Source organism: Penicillium taxi (genome assembly GCF_028828555.1).
Source record: "Penicillium taxi strain IBT 34144 chromosome Unknown utg000004l_segment0_segment0, whole genome shotgun sequence".
NCBI lineage: Eukaryota > Fungi > Ascomycota > Eurotiomycetes > Eurotiales > Aspergillaceae > Penicillium > Penicillium taxi.
Window position 1 is genome coordinate 3,985,575 of NW_026643206.1, and position 26,909 is coordinate 4,012,483.

At 46.3% G+C, this 26,909-nt stretch overlaps 15 protein-coding genes across 15 annotated transcripts; 5 read left to right on the top strand and 10 right to left on the bottom strand.

Moving 5' to 3' along the window:
• Window positions 1-22: 22 nt before the first annotated feature.
• Window positions 23-906, bottom strand: N7495_006348 (ubiquitin-conjugating enzyme E2; the record flags this gene model as incomplete). Its single annotated transcript, XM_057208999.1, has 2 exons — window positions 23-381; window positions 402-906. 2 exons carry the CDS (start codon window positions 904-906, stop codon window positions 23-25), a joined length of 864 nt encoding a protein of 287 aa, XP_057062773.1.
• Window positions 907-1,388: 482 nt separating this feature from the next.
• On the bottom strand, window positions 1,389-3,079 carry N7495_006349 (DHHC family palmitoyltransferase; the record flags this gene model as incomplete). The annotated part of the gene is made up of 2 exons (XM_057209000.1): window positions 1,389-2,803; window positions 2,884-3,079. 2 exons carry the CDS (start codon window positions 3,077-3,079, stop codon window positions 1,389-1,391), a joined length of 1,611 nt encoding a protein of 536 aa, XP_057062774.1.
• A 552-nt stretch (window positions 3,080-3,631) lies between these two features.
• Window positions 3,632-5,353, bottom strand: N7495_006350 (rhomboid family membrane protein; the record flags this gene model as incomplete). The annotated part of the gene is made up of 3 exons (XM_057209001.1): window positions 3,632-3,697; window positions 3,749-4,782; window positions 4,885-5,353. The coding sequence occupies 3 exons, from the start codon at window positions 5,351-5,353 to the stop codon at window positions 3,632-3,634; spliced, it is 1,569 nt and encodes a 522-aa protein (XP_057062775.1).
• Window positions 5,354-6,242: 889 nt separating this feature from the next.
• On the bottom strand, window positions 6,243-6,689 carry N7495_006351 (serine palmitoyltransferase small subunit family protein; the record flags this gene model as incomplete). Its single annotated transcript, XM_057209002.1, has 1 exon — window positions 6,243-6,689. One exon carries the CDS (start codon window positions 6,687-6,689, stop codon window positions 6,243-6,245), a length of 447 nt encoding a protein of 148 aa, XP_057062776.1.
• Window positions 6,690-7,660: 971 nt separating this feature from the next.
• N7495_006352 (uncharacterized protein) lies at window positions 7,661-9,675 on the top strand (the record flags this gene model as incomplete). The annotated part of the gene is made up of 2 exons (XM_057209003.1): window positions 7,661-8,515; window positions 8,584-9,675. 2 exons carry the CDS (start codon window positions 7,661-7,663, stop codon window positions 9,673-9,675), a joined length of 1,947 nt encoding a protein of 648 aa, XP_057062777.1.
• Window positions 9,676-10,561: 886 nt separating this feature from the next.
• N7495_006353 (uncharacterized protein) lies at window positions 10,562-12,637 on the top strand (the record flags this gene model as incomplete). Its single annotated transcript, XM_057209004.1, has 5 exons — window positions 10,562-10,631; window positions 10,685-10,739; window positions 10,788-11,933; window positions 11,990-12,276; window positions 12,333-12,637. 5 exons carry the CDS (start codon window positions 10,562-10,564, stop codon window positions 12,635-12,637), a joined length of 1,863 nt encoding a protein of 620 aa, XP_057062778.1.
• Window positions 12,638-13,809: 1,172 nt separating this feature from the next.
• On the top strand, window positions 13,810-15,110 carry N7495_006354 (tyrosinase family protein; the record flags this gene model as incomplete). Its single annotated transcript, XM_057209005.1, has 3 exons — window positions 13,810-14,148; window positions 14,205-14,290; window positions 14,363-15,110. 3 exons carry the CDS (start codon window positions 13,810-13,812, stop codon window positions 15,108-15,110), a joined length of 1,173 nt encoding a protein of 390 aa, XP_057062779.1.
• Window positions 15,111-15,324: 214 nt separating this feature from the next.
• On the bottom strand, window positions 15,325-16,351 carry N7495_006355 (sterol desaturase family protein; the record flags this gene model as incomplete). Its single annotated transcript, XM_057209006.1, has 3 exons — window positions 15,325-15,509; window positions 15,564-16,066; window positions 16,128-16,351. The coding sequence occupies 3 exons, from the start codon at window positions 16,349-16,351 to the stop codon at window positions 15,325-15,327; spliced, it is 912 nt and encodes a 303-aa protein (XP_057062780.1).
• Window positions 16,352-17,149: 798 nt separating this feature from the next.
• Window positions 17,150-18,736, bottom strand: N7495_006356 (uncharacterized protein; the record flags this gene model as incomplete). The annotated part of the gene is made up of 1 exon (XM_057209007.1): window positions 17,150-18,736. One exon carries the CDS (start codon window positions 18,734-18,736, stop codon window positions 17,150-17,152), a length of 1,587 nt encoding a protein of 528 aa, XP_057062781.1.
• Window positions 18,737-19,139: 403 nt separating this feature from the next.
• Window positions 19,140-20,354, bottom strand: N7495_006357 (4-diphosphocytidyl-2C-methyl-D-erythritol synthase; the record flags this gene model as incomplete). Its single annotated transcript, XM_057209008.1, has 1 exon — window positions 19,140-20,354. One exon carries the CDS (start codon window positions 20,352-20,354, stop codon window positions 19,140-19,142), a length of 1,215 nt encoding a protein of 404 aa, XP_057062782.1.
• Window positions 20,355-20,497: 143 nt separating this feature from the next.
• N7495_006358 (Ribosomal protein S5 domain 2-type fold subgroup) lies at window positions 20,498-21,439 on the top strand (the record flags this gene model as incomplete). The annotated part of the gene is made up of 1 exon (XM_057209009.1): window positions 20,498-21,439. The coding sequence occupies one exon, from the start codon at window positions 20,498-20,500 to the stop codon at window positions 21,437-21,439; it is 942 nt and encodes a 313-aa protein (XP_057062783.1).
• Window positions 21,440-21,791: 352 nt separating this feature from the next.
• Window positions 21,792-23,656, bottom strand: N7495_006359 (GMC family oxidoreductase; the record flags this gene model as incomplete). The annotated part of the gene is made up of 3 exons (XM_057209010.1): window positions 21,792-22,000; window positions 22,055-22,671; window positions 22,719-23,656. The coding sequence occupies 3 exons, from the start codon at window positions 23,654-23,656 to the stop codon at window positions 21,792-21,794; spliced, it is 1,764 nt and encodes a 587-aa protein (XP_057062784.1).
• A 1,135-nt stretch (window positions 23,657-24,791) lies between these two features.
• On the bottom strand, window positions 24,792-25,039 carry N7495_006360 (uncharacterized protein; the record flags this gene model as incomplete). The annotated part of the gene is made up of 2 exons (XM_057209011.1): window positions 24,792-24,827; window positions 24,896-25,039. The coding sequence occupies 2 exons, from the start codon at window positions 25,037-25,039 to the stop codon at window positions 24,792-24,794; spliced, it is 180 nt and encodes a 59-aa protein (XP_057062785.1).
• Window positions 25,040-25,075: 36 nt separating this feature from the next.
• N7495_006361 (uncharacterized protein) lies at window positions 25,076-25,392 on the bottom strand (the record flags this gene model as incomplete). The annotated part of the gene is made up of 2 exons (XM_057209012.1): window positions 25,076-25,193; window positions 25,286-25,392. 2 exons carry the CDS (start codon window positions 25,390-25,392, stop codon window positions 25,076-25,078), a joined length of 225 nt encoding a protein of 74 aa, XP_057062786.1.
• A 715-nt stretch (window positions 25,393-26,107) lies between these two features.
• Window positions 26,108-26,578, top strand: N7495_006362 (YwbE family protein; the record flags this gene model as incomplete). The annotated part of the gene is made up of 1 exon (XM_057209013.1): window positions 26,108-26,578. One exon carries the CDS (start codon window positions 26,108-26,110, stop codon window positions 26,576-26,578), a length of 471 nt encoding a protein of 156 aa, XP_057062787.1.
• Window positions 26,579-26,909: the final 331 nt, after the last annotated feature.

Sequence of the window (26,909 nt, forward strand, 5' to 3'; positions counted from 1 at the left end):
CCCTTCAAGTGAAATCCTTGCTTCAGAGCTCCTCGATACCGACTACACGTCGCAGTACCATGATGATCAGTGTGATCGCGACTACCACAATGGCTCGATCCAGCCAAGGGCTGCTTGCAGGTGCCGTGGATGTATTTGGCGCATGATATGCAACTGTCCGTGTTGGTGTTGGTGTCGGGATCGGTACCGGTATAGTTGACTGAACTTGCGCAGGAGCTGCAGGGCCTGGACTCTGAATTGGAGCTGATTCAACAATAGCCGATACTGACTCAACAGGCGCAGTTTCAACAGGCTCAGATTCGACTGTCGGTGTAGTTTCATTCTCAGTCTCATCCTCAGCCTTCACACTCTCCTTCTCGGCATTGGCATCGCCGCGCCCCCCTCAACATCAACCTCTACACCCATTTCCCGGCAAACACCCCACCACTCCCGCATAATCTCGGCATTAGAACCCCCACACTCGCGACAAGACCAAGAGCCGGACGCACCCGCAAACTCCCTTCTAAGTTCATCGCTCCCCTCCATCCCGCCAACCTGTCCTTTGCTATCACTTGTCATGATCTCCGAACGAATGGCCAGGAGAGCCGTGCGCACGCCCCATGCGGGCTGCCACGTTTCCTCATGGTGGCCCGAGATACTGAGGCATATCTCGCGGTTTACCTCGAAGCGGCCCGAAGGCGTGAGAAAGCGGAATGATGGGGGCCGGAGTGGGTAGGCTGGGGGGAAGGTGATGCGGCCGTGATACAACCCGCGGGAGTACGGGGTCGGGCTTGGTGGGCCTGCGAGGGTGAAGTGCCAATCGTGTAGGTTTGTGTCACTGATTGGAGCGGCGGTGAAGTAAGGGCTGGGGTTTCTGTGGATGTCTGTTGATTCTTTTAGGAGACGACGGGTTGAAGGAGATGCCATTGTGATATGTGTTCGATTTTGTTGTTGTGAATGGAGTTGGTTTGACCTTGAAGGCTGTGAGGGGAGGTTGGGGTTGGCTTTAAGATGTGGAGAATATGAGATAAGATTGGGTTTAGATCGCGATTGCAGCCACGATTCGAACACGTATTCTCGGGGAAAAAAGTGTTATAGGGAGATCGGATTAATTACCATTTCAGAAAGAGAAGATAAATGGGCATCGATTTGTACCCAAGTGATAGATTTCATCCAATCATGATTCAATTCGCCGAGGACCCAAGCAGATTTTACCAATTTAGTTCCAATTTAGTATCTACGTCAGTTACTCATCGCGAAATATGTGCTACTACTATCTAGATACGTACATAAAAATTCCAACATCACATCTCAACATATCGCTTATCTGTCCAAACGCCGGATAAATGCAAAACATTCAAGCATAAATCGAAGTCACCGGGTATCGGAATGAAACCTTCAAGACAGGATCATTCCCAATCGCGCCATTCATCCGTCTGACGCCAATTAGTGGGCCGACTGGCAGTCTCTGGACCTAACAAACCACTATCATCCGGCTCATCCTCGAAATCACTATCTCCAGGCCTAGGTCGCGGCGATGCTGGCGCAAGTGTCTGCATTGAAACACTCGTCGCCGGACGCTCGAGCGTTTCTTGACGGGAACGATGAGAAGTCCAGCTAGCCTGGTTATGGGTATTAGGGGCACTGCCAGCACTGCCGATCCAGCTGCGGCTGTTATCAATGTTGCGCTGGTATAAATCCCGGTAGTACTGCTGCTCGTCACCAGATTCCTGTTCGCGGCGGAGCCGAAGGCGCTCGCGAGCCTCGAGAAATTTAGTACTCGGTTCCCAGCGCCAACCATCGCCGGTTGTCGTGCAGAGAGGAATTGCCCAGAAGATGGGGCGGTCACCGAAGAGGTGGAGCAGGTTGCGGCGCCAGCCAAGGTCAAATGCATGCGGCATCTTCTCATTGTCTTCCTCGTTGATGTAATCTTGGTATTGCCGGTGTTCGCGTTGGCGTTCCAACTCGGCATAGGAGCGGGACAATGCCTGCTGGGCGGGTGAGAGGTGGCTCTGTTGATGGGGGCCTGCGTTTAGTCCTTCTCTTGGAGCGTACGGTGCAGGAGAAAGATGCTCCTCGCCTTCTTCGGCGCGCGTCACGCCCGGAATAGCATTTGCATGCGCGTCAATAATCTGGTTTCCGTAGTCCTGAAGTCGGTGGCTAAAGCTTCCCTGGCCTACTTCGGTCCCATCACCATCGGGTGTTCGGTTCTCGACTCGTTGGCGATCTAGTGCCTTGCGTAGTGGTGACACGTACCGCGTTTTCTCCAGACCTTCGATAGTCGTTGTACCACGCACCGCTAGACTGATATGCCACGCTGTGAACCCAGTCAAAACGAGCCCAATTACACCACTCAAAATTGCTAGGAGAACCACGTTAACGGGGAGGAATGTATCCGTGTACCGCGTGTCATTCAAGATCTCAGCCCATGTCCAGATTGCAGAAACTGTGAAGCACACCCAGCAAAAAAGCGATGTATATATCAAAAATAGCAAGAATGCTTTGTAGTTGTATAGCCCGACACAAGTCGCCAGCCACGGGCAGTGGTGGTCCATCTTCAAGACGCAGCGCTTGCAGGTCGAACAGTGATGTGCGCGGTCTGGCTTCGGGCACTGGCACTTTTTGCAAAATCGCGATTCACCGGTCGAACTAACCGTGTATGATGTAAATTCTGGGTATTCGCTGACGGGGAGCGCACTATAGTTGTGACGGTCACTTCCATGACGTGTGGATAAGGGTGACCCTGGATCAGTGAAGACGGCTATGGTATAAGAAGCATTCAAAGCAACGTATAGTAAAACTCCAAGGATTGTGCTGGGGAGACCTAGAATGCATCAAAGCGGTTAGCCGCTGGCTATTTCCATCACATCCCTTCGATCTCATCAATCTCACTCGGCTACGTACCAATCCAATGACTTCTTGAATTTTTGAATCCAACACTGGTCTCTACATAGACAGCCCATGTAGTAAGCCCGTAAACAAATACAAGCGGGAAGCAGCTCGCAGCAGCACAGCAGTATCGTTCACAGCGAAGAGCCCAAGAGCGAGGGTGTTTCGAGAACGAGGGCGAGGTCGGAGGGGACGAGGCCAGGGTGGCCATGACGGTTCGGTCGCACGGATGGATTAACAATGCGCATTTAAATCTATCTTAAAGAGTAGATCCGCATGACCGAGATTGTCGAGAATATTGGTATACGATGCGGTGGAGTTTCAATTACCTTGGCTCCGTATCACGGATCCACATGACGCGAATGTGTAAGCGCCTAAAATGATATCAGCCACTACTCAGCCACTTTTCACGAACAATTATGAAATATTAAATATTGAGCGTTGATTTTTTGAGCGTGATTCGTCACCAAGATTTCTCAACTACAAAATCTGTCAAAGATAGACGAACCAAAGAGACTATCCTGAAGAGACATTCTAGTATACTAGCTTTTCAACGTCACTAACTATACGCCCTAGAAGAGTGCAGAGATTAGATTTACAAACTTAGAAATATGGAAGTAATGTGTAGTGATATGTCAAAGTCTCGTTGAATGCAATTGATACATGGCAAGCAATATGAATCTATCTACAATTTATCCTATGCAATCGGCCGCGAACCCCATATCAACGCCAAGCTCATTGAATATGAAAAGAAAAGGGGTACTCAAGTTGAAGATGAAGTGGCATTTGTGGTCTGCAGTGTGTCCTGGTCACACCATCCATTGACAGGCTAAAACTCGTTAGTATGAACACCAAACTTGTAGGAGCAGATATAACTTACCAGACAGCTTAGCCGGTAGCACCAGGAGCAATTGGATGAAGGGTATTTGTAGAAGTCAATGATGAGCATAATAAAGCCTATTAACACAGCGACCAGCGCACCAGCCCGAACCAACCACCAGGCCCACCATAAAGGTTTCCGGCCCTTGAAAAAGGTGATCGGATTCTTGGAGTTGCTATCTCCCTCTCCTGGGGAAGAGATCAAACCTCTCTTGCTCCTGAAGAAATCTCCAACGGAACTAGTTTTCCTGTTTTCTTCATCTTCGCCCGCGCCACCAGCACCGCCTGACATCGCTAGATATGGCTGGCGAGACATACCAATTCGTTCGCGAAGGATATTAGGGGAACGCAGAATTGTAAGACCGATTGCCAGACCCATGGCGAACCCACCAAGATGCGAGAAGTTGTCCAGACCAGGCAGGAGACCAAGTACAAAGGAAATACCCACACCCAGTACCATGATAAGCAGTTCGACCCACGGATTCTGGCGATTAGGCCAGTCGTAAAGCAGATCTAGCAATTCGAGTGCGAGAAGACCAAACAAAGCACCTGAGCAGCCATCACTGGGTTGAAGCTGTGCGGCATAATTTCCACCGAGGACAAACCCAAAGATGCCACTAGCAAAATAAGTCAAAGTATACCGCCAGATGCCGATCATTCGCTCCATCTCTGCACCTAGGGTCATTTGCACGATCAGGTTAAATCCAATATGGATGAATCCACTATGCAAGAATATAGGAACAATAAATCTCCACCACTGATTTGGCGCTGGTGTCTCATCAAGAGTGCCTCCCACATGGGGGTTTGGGACCCCGTGGAAGCCACATACTTCCGAAAGTGTGCAATAATGACTGGGAGTGCTACTTGTAGTGTTAGGACACGGCCAGTAAATGGTTTCGGTTGCGTTCTGAACTCCAGGGATGTTTTTCATGCATGGGTCATATCGAGCGCCCATCCAGATCTGGACATAGGGCGAGGGCCCAATCATGGGGTTGAATGAAGGCTTCGTCTCAATCGGGGATCCTGTCAACTGTGCTAGAAGAAGATGAGAAGATGTCAGTTGTTTCTTTCTTTTCTTTTCTTTTCCTTTTTCCTCTCTTGGTAAATTCGGTCAATCAAGACTCGTCCGATACTAACCTGATTTCACTAGTTCCACAATGAACACCACAATCTGCACTATAGTCAAGAGCCAAGTCATCCAGGCGGGCTTCTTTCGAAAGAAGCCTCCTAATTTTCGATTCCCTGGGCCTGATCGGCCCCTCTGCTGAGCGCCCGCAACAGGAGGGTAAGGTGGGTATCGAGTCTGGTCGTGCATCCACTCCGGGTTGTTATTTTCAAACTGATTGTTCGCCTTCAGCGGGATATTTTCTGAGTAATGGTCGCCATTGCTGACTCTTCCGGCGACGGGATATCCAGTATCCGATATAAAGGATTGATCGCTGTGTCGGGTGTGGTAAGGGGCCAAAGGGTCATGGGCGGGAGTGTTCTGATTAGCATAGCCGTAACTAGGAGTCGTTGATGGGTATTGATCTGTCCGCTGATGACTAGCTTGGTCATAGCTAGGTGGGTTTGGGATATTTGAATGGTAATAGTCGTTGGAAGCCATGTTGGGCTGTCGTTGTCTTGACAGAAGTTTGGCGATGGGGAAAACCTGTCAGATGCGGAGCACGTGGAGTCGTCAAAATATGCCGAGCGCAAAAACAGGAACAACAAAGAGAATAAAGTCCCAGATGAAATGGAAGAGGAGTGGAAGGTATGAAAGAGAGAGAAAGATATCAGGCACATCAGGTAATCTTATTTATTTTTGGGAGCGGATCATCAACACAGCCGCGCGGCGGGTTTTAGCTTTAATTGGATCTTTGAATGAACGTTAAGTATTCTTAGTCATTTTCGTGCGGAGTAGTAAGCCATACACGTGTATTCACCTCTTCCATACCAACATTACTTCGTACCGTTCATTCTCGGCCACACAGAAGTTCAACTACATGTTGATGGTTTATTGTGGATCTAAAAGCAAAGTTAAGAAACAAAAGATATAAACATTCACTTGACATTGATGACATTAGAATTAGGATTAAACAATTGAAACAATAAGATCCCCACCAGATCTCTACTGCCAATATGACCTTCGTTCGAGCGTCGGTTCGTGTTGCTCGTGTTTCGTCGACCGCCGATGGCGGTGCGCTTCATTAAGAATTCATGGGTGCAAATGGCGAGATCATGGGTATCTTCAGGCTAAAAATGCCAATGTGTGGACACCCAAGTGGGTTAAAGACAGGGCAAGAACATAAAAACCAAAGCAAAAAAGCAAAAAAGAGAGAACAGATGACAAGATCGACCCCAGTATCGATTCTGTAATGTTTCTGCAGTGCCATCAACTAGGCGTTATGCAGTACGAGCCGAGCCCCCCGCTAAAGTGAAGGTTCGGGAGTGCTCGAGAAACTCGAAACATGTTGCGCATATATAAGAAGGGAAGCTCAGCGCGATGAGTCCTCTCACGACGTCATATTCTGGGCCATGGAGATGGGTGATATAACACTTCCATGCATGTCGATGACACCCATGACAGCTTCCACTTGCTCACTGGTATGGGTTTGGCCTGTCAACACCCAGGCGAAGTTGCCGAGCTTGTCGAAGAGCAATGCTGGGAAATAGAGCATTCCCCAGAGCAAAAGACCCAGAACAACAATCACGAAAGTATTGGCCACCCATTTCTCATTCGGGGTCAGAACGTACAGACCAAAAGTGACCTCGTAGCGGTAGTATTCGAGTCGGACGCGGTCGACGATGCGCTGGAATGGATTCCGATGGTTCCGCAATGCCTTCTGTGCATTTGCGTTCATAGAAGGGCATTTGCTGATAAATTCGTCCACCGCTGCTGATGAGTGAGACATATGCGAGGTCATAGAAGATCCATAGAAGGACTGTAGCTCAGGTGCCATGTTGATGACAATGATGGTTTGCCGGTTTTATAGAAGAAGCGGGGACAGCTTCAGATGTTGTTTCGGGTATTCAGAGTTTATGGTCGGTTTGCTTGCTATCTCTTTGGAAAACCTCGCGCAGGTTGGTATATATCTTACTTCAAGAGACTCAGTTATGTCAAGTTTTCTCCTGCTCCGCTTCGGATGCAGGCGGATGTACGCAGACGGATGTACGCAGACGGAGGGCTTGAGGCTGGAGCAGAGATGGGTATACGGGTTAAGTCGGGAACAACTTTGGAGAGAAGAGAGAATATAGAGAAGTAGAGAGAGAAGATCGGCGAAGTTACGGCCGGAGCCCTGGACGATCCCGACAGCTGGACACTATCGGATTCGTCGGGAAAGAACCTTGAAAATTCAGTAGATGACTATAAACCAGGCACTTAGGCACTGACAACAAACAGCTATTTCCCTACCTATTATGTAGGTTAAGGAATATTGAGGAATATAAGAAGACTATTGTATCTGACCCCAATCTAACCATGTTCCCTTTTCTCCATTTCTTATTTTATGACCTTATTCACAATGTCAATACCCTAATTCTATAAGGCTGCGAAAAAACAGGGATGGCCAGGCACTAAACCATGGCGCGTGCATCATTTCGGAGAAATTCCGTGACTAGTCATTTCCAATTTGCTTGATTACCAAATACCCTTGTCTTTGGTATCCCAGGTGCCGAATCTTATATTCTCAGCTAGGTTATGGTTATTGTCAATTGAAAAAGTCCCAGATTCAGTTATTAGTGGATGAAATAATAAGTTTTTAATAAACCCTTCGAGGTCTGTACTTATATAGTTGAAGCTTTGATTCCTCTTCAACGCATGCGCCACATATGACTAAGATGATGTCACTACCAGCCACGTTGATCCCCGCAGCGGGACAGTGTGTGGAGTTTCAAGTTGAATGCTGTTTGTCCTGACATCAACCATTCAACAATGGATTCCGCAAACCCATTAGTCGAGGCCCTGCCGCCGGCCACTGACTATCTCACCTATCTTACTATTCTTGAATATCAGTTGACTCGCCAGCGCCTGCCACTGTTGCATGAACTCCTGCAGGATGAGAAGCTCACTACAAACATTGGCTGGGATCTAGTCAAGCTGTTGCTTCCCATGCTCCCAGCCTCAACAGAATGCCTACAGGATATAGCACGACTGGGAAACCCACGAGAAGTCATTCTGTGTGTGTCGGAGGCTCTCATGGCGCTGCAGCCGGATGACGATGACGATGAGGGATCATCCACTGTGAAGAGGCGCCGCCTTCCAGCGCATATTCTACGATTCAACTGTCTACTAGGTATGCTGTCGGTGCTTCATCGTCGCATTGAGACCAAATCTCCTAGCCGTTTCATGGCCACCTCGCTGCAGGCTGCCCTGGAAGCCTATACCTCCATGCCGACCGATGAGACCACACTGGCCCTCCTCGAGTTCCTCCGCGATGTTGCCCCAAGCAAACGTCCTACACCACCCCCACGAGCGAATAGTGATTTGAGTGTACTCCGAATGGCCCAGGCATCTGCACCAGATCCCGAGGCGGAGGTCACGGTACCATCTCCGGCTGCTGATAATGAAACGGCATTGGTCCTAAAGTTCATCCAATTCGGCTTGATTGAGCTCGTTAAGGCTTATTTATTGAGTTTTTCCAGTCCTTTGGATCCTGGAATGTCTTCAGCTGCACGTATGCTGGAGCATTTGCACCCTGAGTTACGATTGCCTGATCAGTCGCAGACTGAAGCGTTTACCACAACTAAAGAGCTTAAAGAGCGGGATATGATCATGGGCAAGATTTTGGTAAGTTTAGAGACGTTTTCAATTGTAGATTGGTGCTGGTTTCTGATGTTTCATCTCCGTCAATTTAGGCTCTTTCCCGTGACGTTGGCATAGACAGCAATGACCTTTTGTCAATTGTCTCCAAGTCACCAATCAACCAGCCTCAACCGTTAGACTTCGATGATCCTCCCAAATCCATCGATGAGATACCTTTGGAGAGTCATGGATCTTTACTGCTCCTCGCTGCTCGTGCGGCAGGCGCTAAACTGTTTGCGGCTGCTTCCCCAATGCGACAATTACCTGTCTTTCCCGACCTGGCCGTTATCTTCGACAATTTCCTTGGAAAAAATGAGTCTCTAGAAGAAGTTGCATTTGAACAGCCGCAAGCACTCATAGACTCCTTATTAGCTTTGACGGTCAATGCCATGCAAGAGCCCATCGTTACCCCTACTAACGAGACCGAATTCAAGGACTTTGTCCTATCTCTGACTTCCCTCTCGGCTAGACAGAGCTATAGTCTTGTCCGTCAGATTCCTGGTACCATTGTGCGCAGCCACCCATCAGAAACCACCCGGTTCAAGCTTATTCGAACAGCCCTTGAAGATGAGAAACTGCTTTTCTCTCGTGACAGTGCTATTTCGTGGCTAAGAGATGAACTTGTCGGGGAATCCACCAAGTCTACTGACTCCATCTTCCATGATCCTTTACACTTCTGGGCAATATTCCCTCTTTTGTTCATTGCCACCCGTGATCTCTCGACTACTAACCTTTTTGAAAGTTGGACCCGCCTTACACAGACACACGGCCCATATTTGCACTCCGCTCTGAGCCTATACTACCTCCTGCTCTCTTCTCCCGCTCTCCGAGACAGCCTCCATCTCGAAAAGACGATATTATTCTTCCGCACTCAGGTTCTTAGTCCGCTTCGGACACAGTTCCGTGCTTTTGAGGATGATGTCATTGCCAGCGGTGGTGATGGAGTCATTCAAGCTGTCGTTGGCGAGGAGGTGTGCCAGGCCGGGCTTGCGCGATCTGCTGGACTGATCGGGCTTACCCTTGATCAGATTGAGGAACTATCAAATGATATCTATGGAACCGATGACGCCGATCTGAAAACATATTCGGAGGTAGAGGCAGCCAAGGTGGCGGAGATCCGGAGCGAATCACAAAGTTGGAACTAGGTTCTTGATCACTGGATGTACCACTTATCGTAACAACATACAAACAATGCACATATATTTGATTTTTATACGGCAACTCCGTGGAGATAAGTCCTTTGGTTTCCATGTGTCACATCTGAACTTAAGGGCTCTAACTTGATAGACCGAGCACCCTCTATACTCTTCGCTCTCGAATCACAGCATTAATTCCCAGGACTCATATATATATATATATATATATATATGAGTTTCACAATGCTGAGGATGTATATACTAAGAGAATATTAGAGCCAAGAGTCCCCACAAGAGAAAATATCAAACGTACAGTCACCCAAAAGAAAACCCCTCACCAAGGTAAATTTTCCACATCCTATTCAGATTGAGCCGTTGAAACATGATTATTGGTAGGTATAGTATCGCGATGTGTAGGAAGAGATTGGTGAGCTCTAGACCACGCCAGAAATTTTTCCGCAGTGAAGTGCCTTAAGGCTGTCCTGGTCGTCGACAATTACTCATGCAAAATCGTGAGAAGTGAGTGGTATCGTTAGTTACGAAAGCACCTGTGCTTGCACTAAGCTAGAATTTCTCGTGCCTATACACCTGGAGGCCGAGATTAGATTCATAAAAATTTGGACTTACCTAAACATGCATAAATGCAATGAATGCCTAAATAGTGTCATTCTAATCAACCTCCAATGTTCTAACAATCCCCATGTCTTTGTGACTGCTAGTGTTTTGTATCCGGGGATTATCCGGCTTCCGTAAGTGGTTAGATGGGGATTTCCTTATAGGGGTTAGTGCCATGTCCCTTTCTTGACGTTCTGGCCAGCCTCTATTCAACCAATGTTGAACCATTTTATGGAAACTTATGGAAAAATAACTTCGAATCTTACTGGAATTTGGAATCATGTTCCAATGCATGCAGTGCGATAAGTCCTACCAGAGGAAGACCCATCTACTCCGCCATGAAGCTACCCGTATGGCCACATCAACCCTGAGCCTTGAATATCTGGCGCTGACCAATATGCAGATACAAAACAGTTGGAGTCGAGCTGTCCCATTTGCAAGAAATCGTTCCTGAAGCCGTAGGTACATGGCTTTTGTCTCTTGAGGCATGTCTAATTTCTTCTCAGAGAAGTCACTCGAAGGCATGCCAAAATATGCGCCAAGAAGCATGATCAACCGCCTCCTCCGGCCAGTAAACCAGGGAGAAAAAGACAGTCATGCGATTCATGCTTTTCAACGAAATCTGCTTGCGACAGAAAATCGCCATGCTCTCGCTGTTGCCTTCTTGGACGGGAATGCTCCTTTGAAACCCAACAGAATCAGATGCTTATCAAAGCACCAGTGTCGATTCCATCGAGTCCAGCTTCAATGAATCTGAAACTGGGCCGTAATCTGACCAAGACGGACGGACCGTTCTTTTTTCTTCGTCATTTTGCTAATCCGTCTGTCAAGAAGGACAGACTGGCAATAGGGGAAACAGCAAAATGGTCTGTTCCAAGAAACCTCGAGACAATCTATTCCCACCTAGAACACGCACTGGTCCCCACTGATCCGACGGAGGCTCTTTTGGGTAATATGGAGCTCCCTCAGTTCTCTTTTCCGCTCTCATCTATAAGTACGGATGACTACCTGATCCCCCAGTATCCGTGGGAAGTTAACTTCCCTTCAAAGCTCTCAAATCAATTAACAGAGCTGATGAAAGAGCTAGTCGAAACATCCGCATCCATGAATTTTAGCAGCTCCGAACATCAAAATATGCTTGAAATGGCAGATCTCACAACCCTGTTTAGCGTCTCAAATATTTCTACCTTCATCTCAGCGTTCTTTAAGTCTTTGCACTGGCATCTCCCAATCATCCATTTTCCCACCTTCGACCCAGGGAATCTTTCTAATTCCTTGCTCCTTTCAATCTTCCTGTCAGGTGCAACATATTCTGCCCCAGTAGACGGGACGATCCTATCGCCCTGGCTTTTCGATGTGGCAGAAGAGTATATCTTCCGCAAACTTACAAACATATCAACTATCCCATCGCTGGAGGAGCCAACAAGCTTTCTACCTACTATTCAATTGATCCAAGGGGCTTTGATCATGGAAATGCTTCAATTCAGCAGGGATGATATGAAGACAAGGCGTCGAATCCGCATCATGCGGCATCCGTGCCTTGTGTCGACCATACGGTCTTTGGGTATATTCCACCTCAAGCGAGGGCCATTACCCAAGGCCTCTGACGATCGAACGTGGAGGCTCTTAGTTGCAGAGGAAGTTTGCATACGGTATGTCATTCTCTAACCAGTTAGCGAGTAGCACTAACGCGGTTCTTTCATTTCAGTGTCGCATGCTGGGCTTTTCTGGCGGATGGATTCTTGACAGTATGCTTCAAGAACCATCCAGCACTATCAATTTTTGAGATGAACTGTCATTTGCCCTGGACTTCAGAGTTATGGGAAGCCGATGATGCAGCCTCTTTCGCGAAAATACTTTCCATGCAACCAGAAGGGTCAGCTATTCCTCCTTTCAAGGAAGTGATCACACATTTACTCGAAACCCCCGAAACCGAACCCCAAATACAGTGGAGCCATTCTTTATCGCCAGAGAATCTTCTTATTTTAATATATGGTAAGTTCTTTGTCTATCTTTGCGATCTGTCTTCTCTGCTTACATATTACCCACAGCCTTGAACTCCCTTGCGTTCCAAAATAGAGCAGGGCTCCTCAGATACTTCTCACTCAGTACAATAGGGCGCGCTGCCAAGAATTGGAAGCTAATTTGGGATTCCGTTATCTCCTCTTTGGACAAGACCCAGTTCTTACATCTCGGATATCCCAAACATGCAGAAGAGCTTTGGTGGTTGCTTAAGGCGACCCTAGAGATTGCAAACCAACAGGATGCTCGCTTCGCCTACCTGGATAATACCGCAACTGACGAATTAGCAAATTTGAATGACTTCATTCAATGGTGTCACCGCAGCATAGAATGAACATAAGCATTGCTACATTGCTGGCCAGGTGGAGTTTCAAATCCGTGAGACCTTCATGCTTGGTGTGATGGGCTCAGACTGCGGAGGTTCTTGAAAGGTTTCCGTTTACAACATGGATCAGGTCACATAGGCTATAATGCACGACGGTTACCCAACCCAACAGATGAGATGTCTTTTGATTATTCATCAGAGCTACATGGCTATAGAGTCTGGATTGACGAGAGTCATTTGATCGAGCGGGAAACCTGATGAGATATCAGGGACTGTCCTTGTTCATTTAAGCAGTCCACTCGATCGCACATTTTCTGACACATTACTTTGCATTATGGTTGGCCAAAAAGTTTTTAACAAAATGGACGTTACCCGACTTCTTGCCCGACTATCGCCAGATGTTCCAAGGCTGGTGAAATTTGGCGATTTACGAGCTGAGATGGTGTCAGCTTCCCTCAAAGTTACATTCAAAGCTCTCACACTTTTTTGAGGCGCGCAATGAAACATCTTCTGGGTATATGCTAACTTGTCAGATTCGTATTGCACACATCATGGCTATATGTACGGCTATCAATTTATGCAAAAGGGGACCAAGCGAATATCAGACATTGGAAGAGAGACTGTTTAATAATAAACACGAGCCTTATCGCTTAGGACGGTCGAAATTTATGTTTAATCTATCTCTCTCTTTCTCTCTCGCTCTCGCTTAGCTGCCATGAAAGATGAGCTCAGATCTAGTTTTCTCCGGCTTGTGTGACTTTGCCCTCCCCCAATCTCAGCGTCGGGATGATGGTATACCCCTGACAGCTATTGGTGGTATGCTTAGCCACGAGGCCCCAGGGTCCCGTATTGGCATTGTCCTACGTAAGATCCGAGGATGTGGTGAGTCCTACTCTAAGGCTGTTCCAGAAACCACCGATCAAGTAAGACTTGATGGCCTTGGTGATACAACATTCATACAGGGTCTGCTTAGATCACAATGCAGGGTCAAATTTATGAAGTGTTGCTTTAATGTGTGCCAAGCTCTATGGGGTTTTAGGACTCATGAGGGTATAAAATTCCCTCGTTACCTCTTGGCGATCTGTCTAACTATTATCAAACTCTGATCTTGAGCTGAAGCCTTCAGAATGATAGGCATTCGATTTTGCATTCTGCTTTTTGTCGCCTTTCAGGTCTGGGCAATGCCCACTGGCAGGGACAATGACTTCCCTTCCTTTTCTGATGATAATGCATCCATTCTCGTCAATCAGATGGCTCAATATGCACTGAACTTGACTGTGGATTCTCTCGGAAACCATTCTATAACCCGACATGGAAAGGGATGCACACGCGAAACTCTGCATGTGCGGCGAGACTGGAACGTCTTTACAAAGCCAGAGAAGAGAAATTTCATCAAAGCTGTGCTTTGCTTGCAGAAACTTCCGGCGAAGACGCCATCGCATCTTGCGGCAGGGGCAAAGAGTCGATTCGACGACTTTTTGGCAACTCATATAAATCAAACCTGGTGGATTCATCGTACAGTATGTACTCCAAAAGTCTGGATTCTACTCTGATAATGTAGACTGATAGTCTCTAGGGATCATTTTTCGCGTGGCATCGGTATTTTATTTACCAGTATGAGCAAGTTCTCCGCAATGAGTGCGGCTATAATGGCAGTTATCCGTGAGTCAATCTACTTTTCAGTTGACATTCCTAGTCACATGACCTCAAAACTGACTTGAAATCTTGAACAAGATATTGGAACTGGCCTGCAGATACTGATGACTTGGAAAAGTCACAGTTGTTTGACGGCAGTGATACATCCCTCTCCGGAAATGGAGTATTCATTCCCAACCAGAAAAATCTCGAAGTAACACTCCCAACAGCTGACTACCCAGCAATCGAGCTACCACCAGGTAGTGGAGGAGGCTGTGTAACTAGTGGTCCCTTCGTCAACTTCACAGTTAATATGGGCCCGTCTTTCCTTTACCAGCCTGGAGGGAATATAAGTAGACAGTCGAATCCCCTCGACTATAACCCACGCTGCTTAACGCGCTCTCTTACAACATCAATCCTGAAAGAAAATAACAACTACGATGAACTTGCTGAGACTCTGACAGAGCATGATGATATCTGGGATTTCGAAACTCATGTATGGGGCACAGCTGGCGACGCCGCTTTAGGTCTTCATGGCGGTGGTCACTTTGCCATGGGTGGTGATCCTGGCCGCGATTCAGATGCTAGTGCTGGAGATCCAGCGTTCTATCTTCATCATGGCATGATTGATCGTGTGTGGTGGATCTGGCAAAACCAAGATTTGGAGAAAAGACAGTATGCTATCGCTGGTACGAACACATTTCTTGATCATCCCGCTTCTCCAAATACAACGCTTGACACTGTTCTTCATGTTGGGTATGCTAGCGGTAATGAGAAAGGTGCTTCCATAAGTATGAGAGATGTTATGAGTACGACGGCTGGACCATTTTGTTACGTTTATGCTTGATTTGATTTGATCTCTACTTCTCCAGTTTCTGGAATGTGTCGACGGCTCACGGGGTATCTAGGGATGATATAGGGCTGGATTAAAGATTATGAGATCCACTCCAGACGTGGGATTTTTGTACACCAAATTATATTTCATTAAAAATTTATGTTATAAGAGTCGGCAGAACCTTCTAAGGTTGGAAATATTATAAAGTTGAAAGTGTCCAGCTGGATCACTGGATCTTCTTCCGGTTCTGCTCTTGGATGAATTTGTCTTCCTCACCCTTGCGGTAAGTCCCTCCAAGACGATCCCACAAGGTAACGTACTGGCCGTAGTTGTAGTTGAAGTACAGGTGGTGCATGGTGTGGCATCCAGGACCGTTGAAGATCGTTGAGTCACACAGATATTCGGCATCGTCTAAGTATCCATAATCAGAAAAATGTTGATGTCCAGGGATTGAATAAGACTTACGGATAAACAATGTCCAGAATGTAACAAAGGCGAACAGTCCCAAGTAAGCACATTTCTGCAAAGGGAAGATGAAGGGAAATATGTGATAAGGCAGACTCTGGGCCCAACCATCAAGCGGGTGGAAGGCATAGCTGGTGAAGGGAGTAGGAACGACCCACTTGTGGTGTGGCTTGTGGAGAGGGTAGATGGAAGGAAGATGCAGCCAGCGATGAATCCAATAGATGCCAGTATCAGTGAAGACGACAAAAATTGGGTACTGCAACCAGGTGTAAGCAGCAAAAGGGCTGTCACTAGTGAAATCGTAGAGTTTGGAATAGCCACGAGTTTCTAGGACGAAGAAGGGAGCTGTGAGAATGGCCATGATGGGCATTGCGATCATTCCTTGCATGATTTCCTGGGGCATTTGGTTTTTAAGGTATCGTGGGTGCTTGAACAATCTCTTGTCGTACATTGTATGTAATATGATCCAGCTGCCAAGTAGATACAACGTCACTCCGAAAATCCTATTGTTAGAGGGTTCTTGTTAGTTGATGAATTGAATCTAGCTGGCAGGTTGATACATACCACATGATCAGCATGAACGATATTAACTGTCTGCCAATATGATCTCTTTTCCAGGCACTGGCCTCTGCCCAATGAGATGCCTCAAGAGGGTAGTAGTGCTTAACGTGCTCATTAAGATTAGACAGAGTGTTATTTCCTAAGCCGGTAGCAAACTTGTCCGGCAGGATAAATGCATAAAATCGATCGAGAGCGAACGTATCGACAACATCCAGAATGACATCCATTTTGATGGTTTGTACGGAAGGAGCTTCTGATGGAAAAAAAGAACAGGAAGAACTCTGTGGGGCGGCTTATATAGAATTTTGGCTAACCCCTACTCTGGAGAACGAACCTATTATGATCGTATGATAACAGACCTCATGCAGGGGTAATTCCTACTCATGATATAACGGGAAGAGTCGACCCGGGTGGTCCACATGGAGAATACCTACAGACAAATACCTACATGCCATGAAGTACTGCGGAAAATACCTACCCGAGTGGGTCTAATGGGAAATACCCACAAGGGGCTCGGGAATTACCTACAAAGCCTTCCGCAGATTAGCAGCGTATTCACCCTGCTAAGCCTCCAAAAGTGTATTCGGAAGTAGGTATTCACCGTCCGGAACTATGGAAATATGCAATCCGGACGTCTGGAAACTAATTAAGGGTCAGTATCTAATGCTAAGCTCTCAGTTGTCTGAATCAACATACATGGCTTGATCATCTGATCATCTGATAAAGAAATATCCGCTAATTGACCCACTAAGTCTGAATTTTAGATTGCAAGTTTGTTCGAACTTCGCTATTAAGTTATTTCGCTCCCGAATGCATCGGTAATGACATGATTGACATCTAGAATGAAGTGAAGCATCACCTCATTGAGATCGAAGAAGGCATTAGAATGCGATAAGAACGACTTAACGCATAAAATCTCAAATTTATCGACATCTCTACTTGTCATTGTGGAATCTGGAATCTGGAATCTTGTCATCTTCATAAAACATATAAATTCATCGTTATAACCTTATAAATTCACATTATTAACGTGAAAACTTGAAAGCTAATTGACTTCCTGTACAGGCTGATGTGTTATTGTATTGACGCATACGCCAGTCACCCACGATCTCGAATGTTTCAATACTTTTAGTATGATTAGTCACATATTTCTTGAAGCAGTCTAAAAGCTCATCATCATGTGAAATATTCAAGATGACAGAGCGTCTGGCAAGCTGAAAACATCGTGCAAGAACGAAATCGAGTTCCTCCATAGAGAGAAATTCCAGCGCAGAAATGCAGAATATATGATCCACCATTTCCGTCCGCAGGGCAAGGAACGATTCCATTCTGTTATGGACCAGCTCGGTGTATTTACCATGTTGGCCACAGGTTTTTAACATTTCTGATGATATGTCAACTCCAACCAGACTGGTGATGTGGTTATCAGGGTTTTGAAGTAGCGAGTTCCCTACAGCTCCACTTCCACATCCGAGGTCGACCGCCGTACCTTCAAAAGGCCCTAATTCTGTGATCGCAGTTGTAAGATGCGGCTCCCTAGCTAGGCCATCAAATAGCGCTGCCAATTCGGCGATCTGGAGGTCTCGTTCGCCGGCGTTTCTTAGGAAATAATTGGTAATGTAGGTATTAACCACCGCCCTGTATCGACCAGGAAATCCACACTTGACATCAATATCCTCGAGCTGAAAGCCTGTGGGATAGAAAAACACCGGAAGAGGATCAACTTCGATGACATAGGCTCTCCCATCTTGTCCTATTCGCATATCCACATCACAGCCCATGTGATTGGTATACATTTTCTTGGTGGTAAATGCTTCCACTGCGGTCTCCTGCAGATGTCTCCAGAGGACTGGATCTTCATCTTCATCAAGAAGCTCATAGCCAGAATCAGAATCAAACTTCAGATCTAGTGTCAAGAACCGTTCATCGGAGACTTGCTTGTATTTCGCGCGTTGTGGTATCAGTGGAAATGGACTTTCACCCATTGCGACTACTACAACAGAGTACTCCTCTCCGCCAATGAACTCTTGAACAACGAGGTCTGTACTGTCGCGTCCTGCTTTTTCATGAGCATCGGCATACTTATCTGGATCGGGCTGACCCAGTGCTAGAGCTCTTTGAATCCGTACAGGGCGCATCAACTTATTCAAGCGCTGGATGCAATGTTCCAGCGCGATCTCATTGCGACAAAGGGAATGCTCGTCGATGAACATACTTCCATAGCTAGACGCAGGCTTGATAAAAAGAGGGTATTGAGAAGTTCCAGGCACAAGTGGACTGCCAGCCCTTTTTGCTTCGGCAAAGAAGTCCCATTTTGATTCTTCTCTCTCCGAGCTTTGGACGCCAGCAGATGGCAGATTGAGTGACTCGAAGTATCGGATGGCATCTATACCGGCTAGTGAATCATCGTGTGTCCCCCACATAAAATTCAAGTAAAAGTCGTATCCCTCTTGGACTGCCCCATCAATTTGTTGCTTGGCTGTCGTTTTGTGAATGGTTTTGTGGACTACTGTATGCTGAGTGACGAATGCGCCAGGATTCATGCATAGCTCCTGCTCGCCAACAGAGGCCTGAAGCTCCTGGAAGCACGATTGAAATACGCAGATTCTCATGGAGTGGTTAGTCAAGATTCAACGTTGGTTGTTGATGCTAAATATGTCATTTTGTATGTAAGATTGTTATCATGTGCCTGCCTTCCAATCTAGTCTTTCTAGGTGCCACAAGCTCGATTACCCCTCCAAAAATCGATCAGCAAAAGTACATTATTAACTTTAAAGTACATCATCCTGCATACTCGGACGATCCACTCATGCTTTCTGATTGCTTATGTTTCATCACTCTGCCCATCGGAGCGAAGTGGATAAATATCTTAGTTGGGGAGATTTTATAGTGACACCCGTTTGAGTATTAAAACACCTACTAATAATAGGTGTGCGAGTAGCCAAAACGATGTTCATAGTATCTATCAATTTTTCAGTAAACGTATCTATGCCGATCATCTGATCATAAGCAAAGCTAAGGAAAAACAGCGGTGACTGTAGCAATGGCCAGAATGCCCTCTTCACGTCCCACAAATCCATTCCTCTCGTTTGTTCCCGCTTTTACAGAAACGCGACTCCGGTCTAATCCGATAATTCGGGAAACAGAGTCGCGCATCGCATCCCGGTGAATGCTGATCCGTGGTGCTTCACAAATAAAGCTGACATCACAATGGGTAATGGTGGCCCCAGCCTGGGCTACAAGATTGGCAGCATGCTGAAGAAACATGTCTGACGAAGCCCCCTTCCATCGAGGGTCATTTGGCGAAAAGTGGCTGCCAATGTCTTCGGCCCCAATGGTGCCCAGGAACGCATTTGTCAGAGCGTGGAATCCCACATCTGCATCGGAGTGACCGAGTAGTGAAGATTTATGGGGTATTTTCACGCCACATAGGATGATCTCCACTCCTGGTACCAATCGATGAGTGTCGTAGCCGTGACCCACTCGAACGTCTGGCACAGTGCTTCTAGCTAGGCTGTTGGACCGTAGCCGTTGCTCGGCTTCTTCAAAGTCCACACTATAGGTGAGCTTAATGTTTTGGGAATCCCCAAGAACAATCCGTACAGGGAAGCCGGCTTCTTCACAAAGGGAAGCGTCATCGGTGTAATTTGTAGACGACGATGAAGCAGCAACACGTTCATGAACATCAAGAATAGTTACTAATTCAAATGCCTGCGGTGTTTGTGCACGAAAAAGAGACTCTCGCGATACTGTTTCCGTAATAAGGCCATTTGAATCGACCCTCTTTAGTGTGTCAGAAACGGGAATCGCTGGAATGACACCCACAGATGGGTCTTTCACGATTGAATCCATAATCCTGTCCAGGAGACTGGGTGGGGCAAAAGGTCGAGCGGCGTCATGGATGAAAACGTGCGAAGGAGGGCTCTCCAAAGTAGAAAGAAAGCGGAGACCTGAAAGAACAGATTCTTGTCGTTCAGCTCCTCCAGTCGTAGTATAAATGCTATCGTCACGATCTATGCAGGCATCTACTAGAGAGCTGTCATCAATGTGATGAACGACAACAATTGGATATTGTGTATTCCAAGCTCGAAAGAGTTTGAGGACGCGGTTTATAACAGTATCACCTTTGAGTCGGCGATATGCTTTTTGACAACCTTGGCCTGCACGCGTACCTCGACCAGCAGCTGCAATAACTATACCAACTGTTGGCTTTTCTTTTTGAACGACCATTGTAGAAGATAAAGAGAGTATCGAAGTGTGCGGGACGACTGATTTACCCCTCAATCTGCAAGTCAATTGACTTTGTGGCGCGTGACCTCCTTCCTTTTCTTCCCACTTTTTGTATTTTGATTTTCTTTCACAACTCGAGCAATATGACCGTAAAAAACCCTTCTACTACAAAGGTTTCTTTACAAGTCCCCGCAAAAGTCAATCCTCAAGTTCGCGTCGGGCCTCTTCGAAAAGATGGATATCACGATGTCACATTGGTCTACCAAGCCATATCGCTCTATGACATCCTCACAGTTTCGTCTAGCTCTCAAGGTCCAAGCATATCTATCGCAGGTATAGACAGCCACCGTATTCCAATAGATGGCCAAAACCTGGTGATAAAAGCGGCAATTCTACTTGGAAATCATGTTAAAATCGAGCCACGGGTACATTTCGAGCTTGTGAAATCAATACCGATAGAAGCTGGTCTTGGAGGTGGTAGTGCTGATGCGGCAGCAGCTCTTGTGGGATGCAATCTATTATGGAAAGCGGATCTCAGTACAGATGATCTCATGGCTCTGGGTGCACATATTGGTGAAGATGTGCCATTCTTTATCAAGGGAATGATGGCCCTGGGGATGGGACATAAACAGCCTTTGATTAGCCTGAAAACAAGTAAATTTACCTGGCATTGGGTGTTGGGGGTGCCATTTGGGGGTCTATCCACAAGAGCTGTGTTTGGGAAACATGATGATATACTGTCTGGGTCGCTGGAGACTGAAAGGGAGTACTTGCGCAACCGAACAAACTGCATTCAGACTCCCTGGGGGATCAAAGATCCGATCGAACTCCTGCCTGATTTGATCAATGACCTTGAAATACCATCTGCTCAATTACACCCTGATATTACCAGTGCGTTACGAGTAGGACAATCTGCTGGTGCTATCTCGAGCTTGATGAGTGGCTCAGGATCCACATGCGCATTCCTAGCGAAAGATGAAGCCCATGCAAGGTCCTTGATGACAAAATTGCAAGAAGAGAAGGTTTTTAGAGCTGTTATACAGGTTTCAGGTCCTGTGGAAGGTGTAAAAATCATCAAGAGTTAGTAATTGCTTGAAGTAATCGGTGTCGAGGTGGTCCACGGATCAGTTTTGTGGTCAAAGAATGGTAATTGGTCAGTATTGGAAGCTCAATCTTGAATATTCAATTTGAGTTTAACGGGGATATCTAATTTGACTTCAAATATCTGTGTTAAATACTCAATATTGGCATTTGATATCCCATGTTGCATGTCAATATTGGATTTGATCTTTAATACTAAATTTTGAATTTTTACATTCTGTATTTGAACAACCTCGAAATTTCCATATTGATATTTAATATTGAGAGACTGATTAGAAATCTCCGTACCGCAACAGCGTACTTCTCAAACAAAAATCCATCTTGAAGACACGAAGTCTATAACTGGCTCTTAATGATATCCGCGGCTCGCTCTGCAACTGCATAGATAGTCGCTGATAAGTGTCCGCAGACCTGCATGGGAACGACTGATGCATCAACAACGCGAACATTTGATGTGCCGTAGACCTTAAGGGATGCATCAACCACACCACCCTTCTCCCTTGGCATCATACCAGCTGAAGTGATCGGATGGAAATTGGATCGGTCTATTGACTCATTAGGTTCTGCTTCAAAATATATTCCTACGTAGAAAAACTTACACTTCGACTTGAGCCATGTAGACCAGCCGTCTTCGGAAGCGCTAGCTGCGATAGTAGAAAGGCTAGGGCTAGTCTCGCCTTGAACGATGGCGGCAAATGGCTGAGTCTTGTAAAGCTTGCGAATGAATTTTGCAGCCGCAACCTGAGAGTACAAATCAAAGTCTAGCATGAAGTACTTCGGGTCGATAATGGCGGCGGCAGTCGGGTCAGCCGATGAGATGTGGATGTTACCACGAGAGAAAGGGACGGAGCCCCAATACTCAGTATCGAGGGTTAGACCTGAGGGCTCAACTAGGATCTCCGCAACGGGAATACCGGACTTGAAAATCAGGTCCCATTGAACCTTGAAGAAGCTTTCGAGGTCTTCCGCCTTGGTCACGCCTCCATTAGCAGAGGCAACTTTGGCGGCGTATGCAGGCAGCTTAGCAAGGAGCTTAGCACCAACAGCAGTGGAATTATCGAAAATTTGCTCGGCGGAGGGGTATGCCACAAAATTAGCAGCTCCGGTGTTGTTTGCGCTAGATGAAAAGACAATCTCGTTGTTCATCTGATCCTGGAGGTTTTCACCAACAGTTGGCAGATTGACCTTTGTTTTGATGTTGTACTTAGAAAGAATCCTACTCTCGTTAGCTTCCATTATTCATGGTTGAAAGATCTTACTTACTTTGGGTTTCCAACACCGGACAGCTCGAGGAGAAGGGGAGATCGCAATGAACCAGCTGAAAGGATAACCTCCCGAGTCGCCTTAACCACACTAGTCTTGCCGTTGGCCAGGGTAACTTCCACACCCTCAGCAGTGACCTCGGCGCCGTCCTTCCAGACGATCTTGTTAGCCTGAGTGTTGAGCCACACATGGAGGTTGCTGCGAGACTTATAGGGGTAGTAGTAGGCCCGAGCAGCATCCTCACGTATTGTGAGTTCTGTGTCAACAGTCTTAGGGAAGAGCGAGAAGCCAACCATTTGACCACCGTTAGGATCCTCATTGAACTCAATAGGAGGACTCATAGTTTTATAGGTAGTGTTCAGCCTCTGAGCAAGACCATCGTTCAGCTGGTCCTTGGTCCAGCCAACCTTCAGTGGTCCCGAGAAACCGTGGTCGGCAGGATCAAAGGCGATACCAGTTCCTTTGGACCACGTGTAATTGTATGGGCTCTGCAAATCCTCTCCCTTGCGGTAGTAGGGGAACAGGTTATTCCAGTTCCAGCCTTCGTTGCCAATGGTTTCCCATGCATCAATCTGAGCTGCCTGGGCTCGAAGGTACGCCATGCCGTTGATTGTAGATGTACCTCCGAGTGCCTTTCCAGCCCGCATAATCTGGGTTCCATTGCCACCCCATTTTTGCGGGACTGTCTTGTAGGCCCAGTCGATGTCGGTTCCAAATGCTTCCCCATATCCGTTCGGATTTGTCACATTGACATTGTCGTAAACAGAGCCACCAGCCTCAATTACAAGCACATTGATGTGTTCAAGTTCTGAAAGGCGGTTGGCAATCACCAGACCAGCGGTTCCTCCTCCAACGATAACGTAGTCATATGTGGGCTTGGAAGCATTAGGAGCAGCGATCGCCAGGGGAAGCAATGCAAGGACAGCGAGACTGCGCATGATGAATAGACTCTTCGTAATTGAAACTCAGAAGACTACGAATGAATGCTTGCTGAACTCAGTCACTTCCTCAGAACAATCATGGCTTCTTATACTTTGGAGTTTGAGCGCAGCCCCCTTCGATGTTAATTTCCAAAAGCATCCATTCAGAGCCTAGGCAGGCTTTCAAAAGTTCTCCAAATATGACATTAGCCTGACAAATACTTTTTAAGCATCTTGCCTATTCCCGTTGTAGCTCTTAAACCGATGATCTGCTCTCTGGCCCACAATTATCTCATCCGGAATATGAATTGGTTCATCGAATACGAACATGACCGGGTACTGTACACATACTCAGACATTGTAGAAATTAACGTGAAACACGAGGAAGTACAACACTTTATCATGGACAACTCGATTAGCTGACTGGTATATGCCATGATATATGTCAGGGGAAGGCGATTCCTTCGACGAATCAATGAAACAAAAGAAAGGGATCCGGAATCATCGATCAGCAACTAATGGATCTTTCTAAGTTTTATGGAAAAAGTACAAAATATTAACGGATCCTTCCCGGTTTCTGGCGTGACTGAAACACTGTGGAGACAAACGGCTAGATTGATAATGATTTACTCATCACACCCTTTGATCGACGTTATCAACCCACACATTTGGCTGTAGAGCAATTCGAATTTGAAGAAGCCCCTGAAGCTCTGGAATGGTAATGTTTTGACAAAAAGACGTGTTTAACTGAAGAAGTGCTTAGTAAATTACCGTGCATACTTAGCCTTTACGCCACCCGTGGACTTTTTTTAGGCTCTATCAGGCGAATTCATACATATATAATTATCACCGGAACCCAGATAAGACTAGCTCAGGACCGGTTTCCCTCAAATGTTACATGTTAAGTTTTCCCAATCCCTTTCCTGTGTGTTATCTGTAGTATCCATCTCATAACGGCTTGCCGTATGGTCCGAGTTGCCGAGCAAAAAGGATCTCGGCCCGGATGTTATCTATGACCGCCGAAAGTGTATCCCTAAAGTGACAAGCCAAAGTACCAGACCCTGGGATAATGCTTTCCGGGCCATTGTACCTAGAAAGGCGTTTGAAGCCATGAGTCAACAAATGCGGAGATTTCTGGTAGGAGCCATAACGATTAAAGAGTTGTCCGATCATCTGCGAAAGTCTTAGTCTACATCTGTCAGATTGTAATATGCTCAGAACTTTGAAGGTGAGACATTCTCTGGTATGGAGAGAAACTAGTCGGTTCCATTCGCTACGCCCACGGGGCGCGTTAGGTAAAGTAGTACACTCAAAATACTTCGAATGAAAGCCGCTGAGCTCCCAGTCAATGATCACAGTGACAATATTATGACCATCGATATTCGGATCCTTTGCCACCATGATATTGTCAGTACCATGGCTATGATTGAAGACCAATCAATGTGTCATATTATGATAAACCTGGTGCAAGAGGGAACGAGGGCGCATGGTGTATGAGTTACTACCATAGTGAGTGGCCAAAAATTGTAGTTCGCTTAACTGGTTGTAGTGATGCCTTTGAATATGGTATATAGGTGAGTATGGAGCTCTTTGACGCCTTCTCTGCAAACACCCCTAAGCTCTATTCTGTTGTTTTGCCGAATAGACCTTAGTCGATAGAAAATATCTTCTAGCTGTCGTTGGATCGATAACTTTCCCTCGAATGACGGACCCGACAATGCTTGGGTCAGCGTTATTTCCAAAATATAGGACATAAAAATAACTCGGAAAGGACCGAGCACAATCAAGCCATGAGTAAAACTGTTGTTTTAGTCGTTTGCAATCCTTCGATTGTGATCCTTCAATTTGATCCTTCGATTGTAATTTGACGGGAATTGGGACAGCAATTTCTGATTCTTCTCTGTGCAGTATCAACAAACCATCTTGGGATTGATTTATGTAGAATAAGATATCTGACGGTATTGGGAAACATTATGTCGATAGATATATGATTTGAGGGCATTGATATCAGGTCAGCCCCTGGATTTCTTTCTAATTCTGCGTGGAATACAGGGATAAGATCTCAGCCCTGTTGTTCTGCGCCCTTATGAGAGAAGAAAAGGATTGATGGAGATTAGGAATTGCCCACAATCTTGGATCGAGACAAGCCAGTATACTAAATATAAAAGGCAATACCAAATGATTACTCTCAGACATTGTCCGAAATGATAAATGCATCATGTCATTATGACGATGTAACAGTTTAACCATTGGCAACGATATTACAAATAACTAATATAGTTAGTTAGCTAAATATTTATTTATCAGACACCAGTAGCTAAAGTAAGCCGCTCACCGTCTTCTATACCGCCTTTATTATGCCAGCGAAACAACTGAATAATGAGTCGCGTACACTTAGATACATCTACCGAGCCCAGGAAACAGAATCGGATAATGTGGAAGGTTACCAGAAAGGCAATAACTACCAAAATGTATCGTGTTCCAAGTACAAAAGAAGTTACCCCCGGCGCTTCTGTCAACATCGTTCTCAAAGCCGACCAACGAACCGGAAAACAAGTGCAGGGAACCATTGCAAATGTTCTGACACGTGGAAACCACCCACGGGGCATCAAAGTCAGGCTTTCTGATGGTCGTGTCGGAAGAGTTCAGTCCATGATGACAGGGACATTTATTACAACCTCACCCTCGACAGCCGAATCAAATTTGATGAACACCTCGGCGCCGGAAGTTCCATCGCAAATCATCGGCTTAGATGCATACGTCAAGCAAGGGAAGCAGAAGAAGCAGCGGAAGGGAGGTGAATCCAATACACAGCCGACAGATACAGACGTCGAGGCCCGACATGCTTCAGCGGAAGTAATAACATGCCCTGTCTGTGGCGAGTTCACCGGTGATGAAGCCGCCGTCGCTCATCATGTGGCAAGTCATTTTGGTGATTGATGGATGACTGAATAATGATATTGAGGGTCATTTTATGCCATAAATGTCCGCCGATGCACTGAGACTGTTGATCGGTCTGCCCACGCTCATCCTGCTAATGGGTTCCATTCTTATGCCTTCCATGGCTGCTTGAGTGGAAAATGGAGCAATTGGTACGGACTTTATGATGATGAAGTAGAACATCACCTTTACTCTGCTTATATCTTACGATGTTTACAGCAATAATCGAATTTGGCTTTCCAAAATGGTCCAATTGTATATGTAAGTTATAACTGATAATATCCGAGATCATTCTATAGATACATACGTACTTGATGCGCACATTCCGACA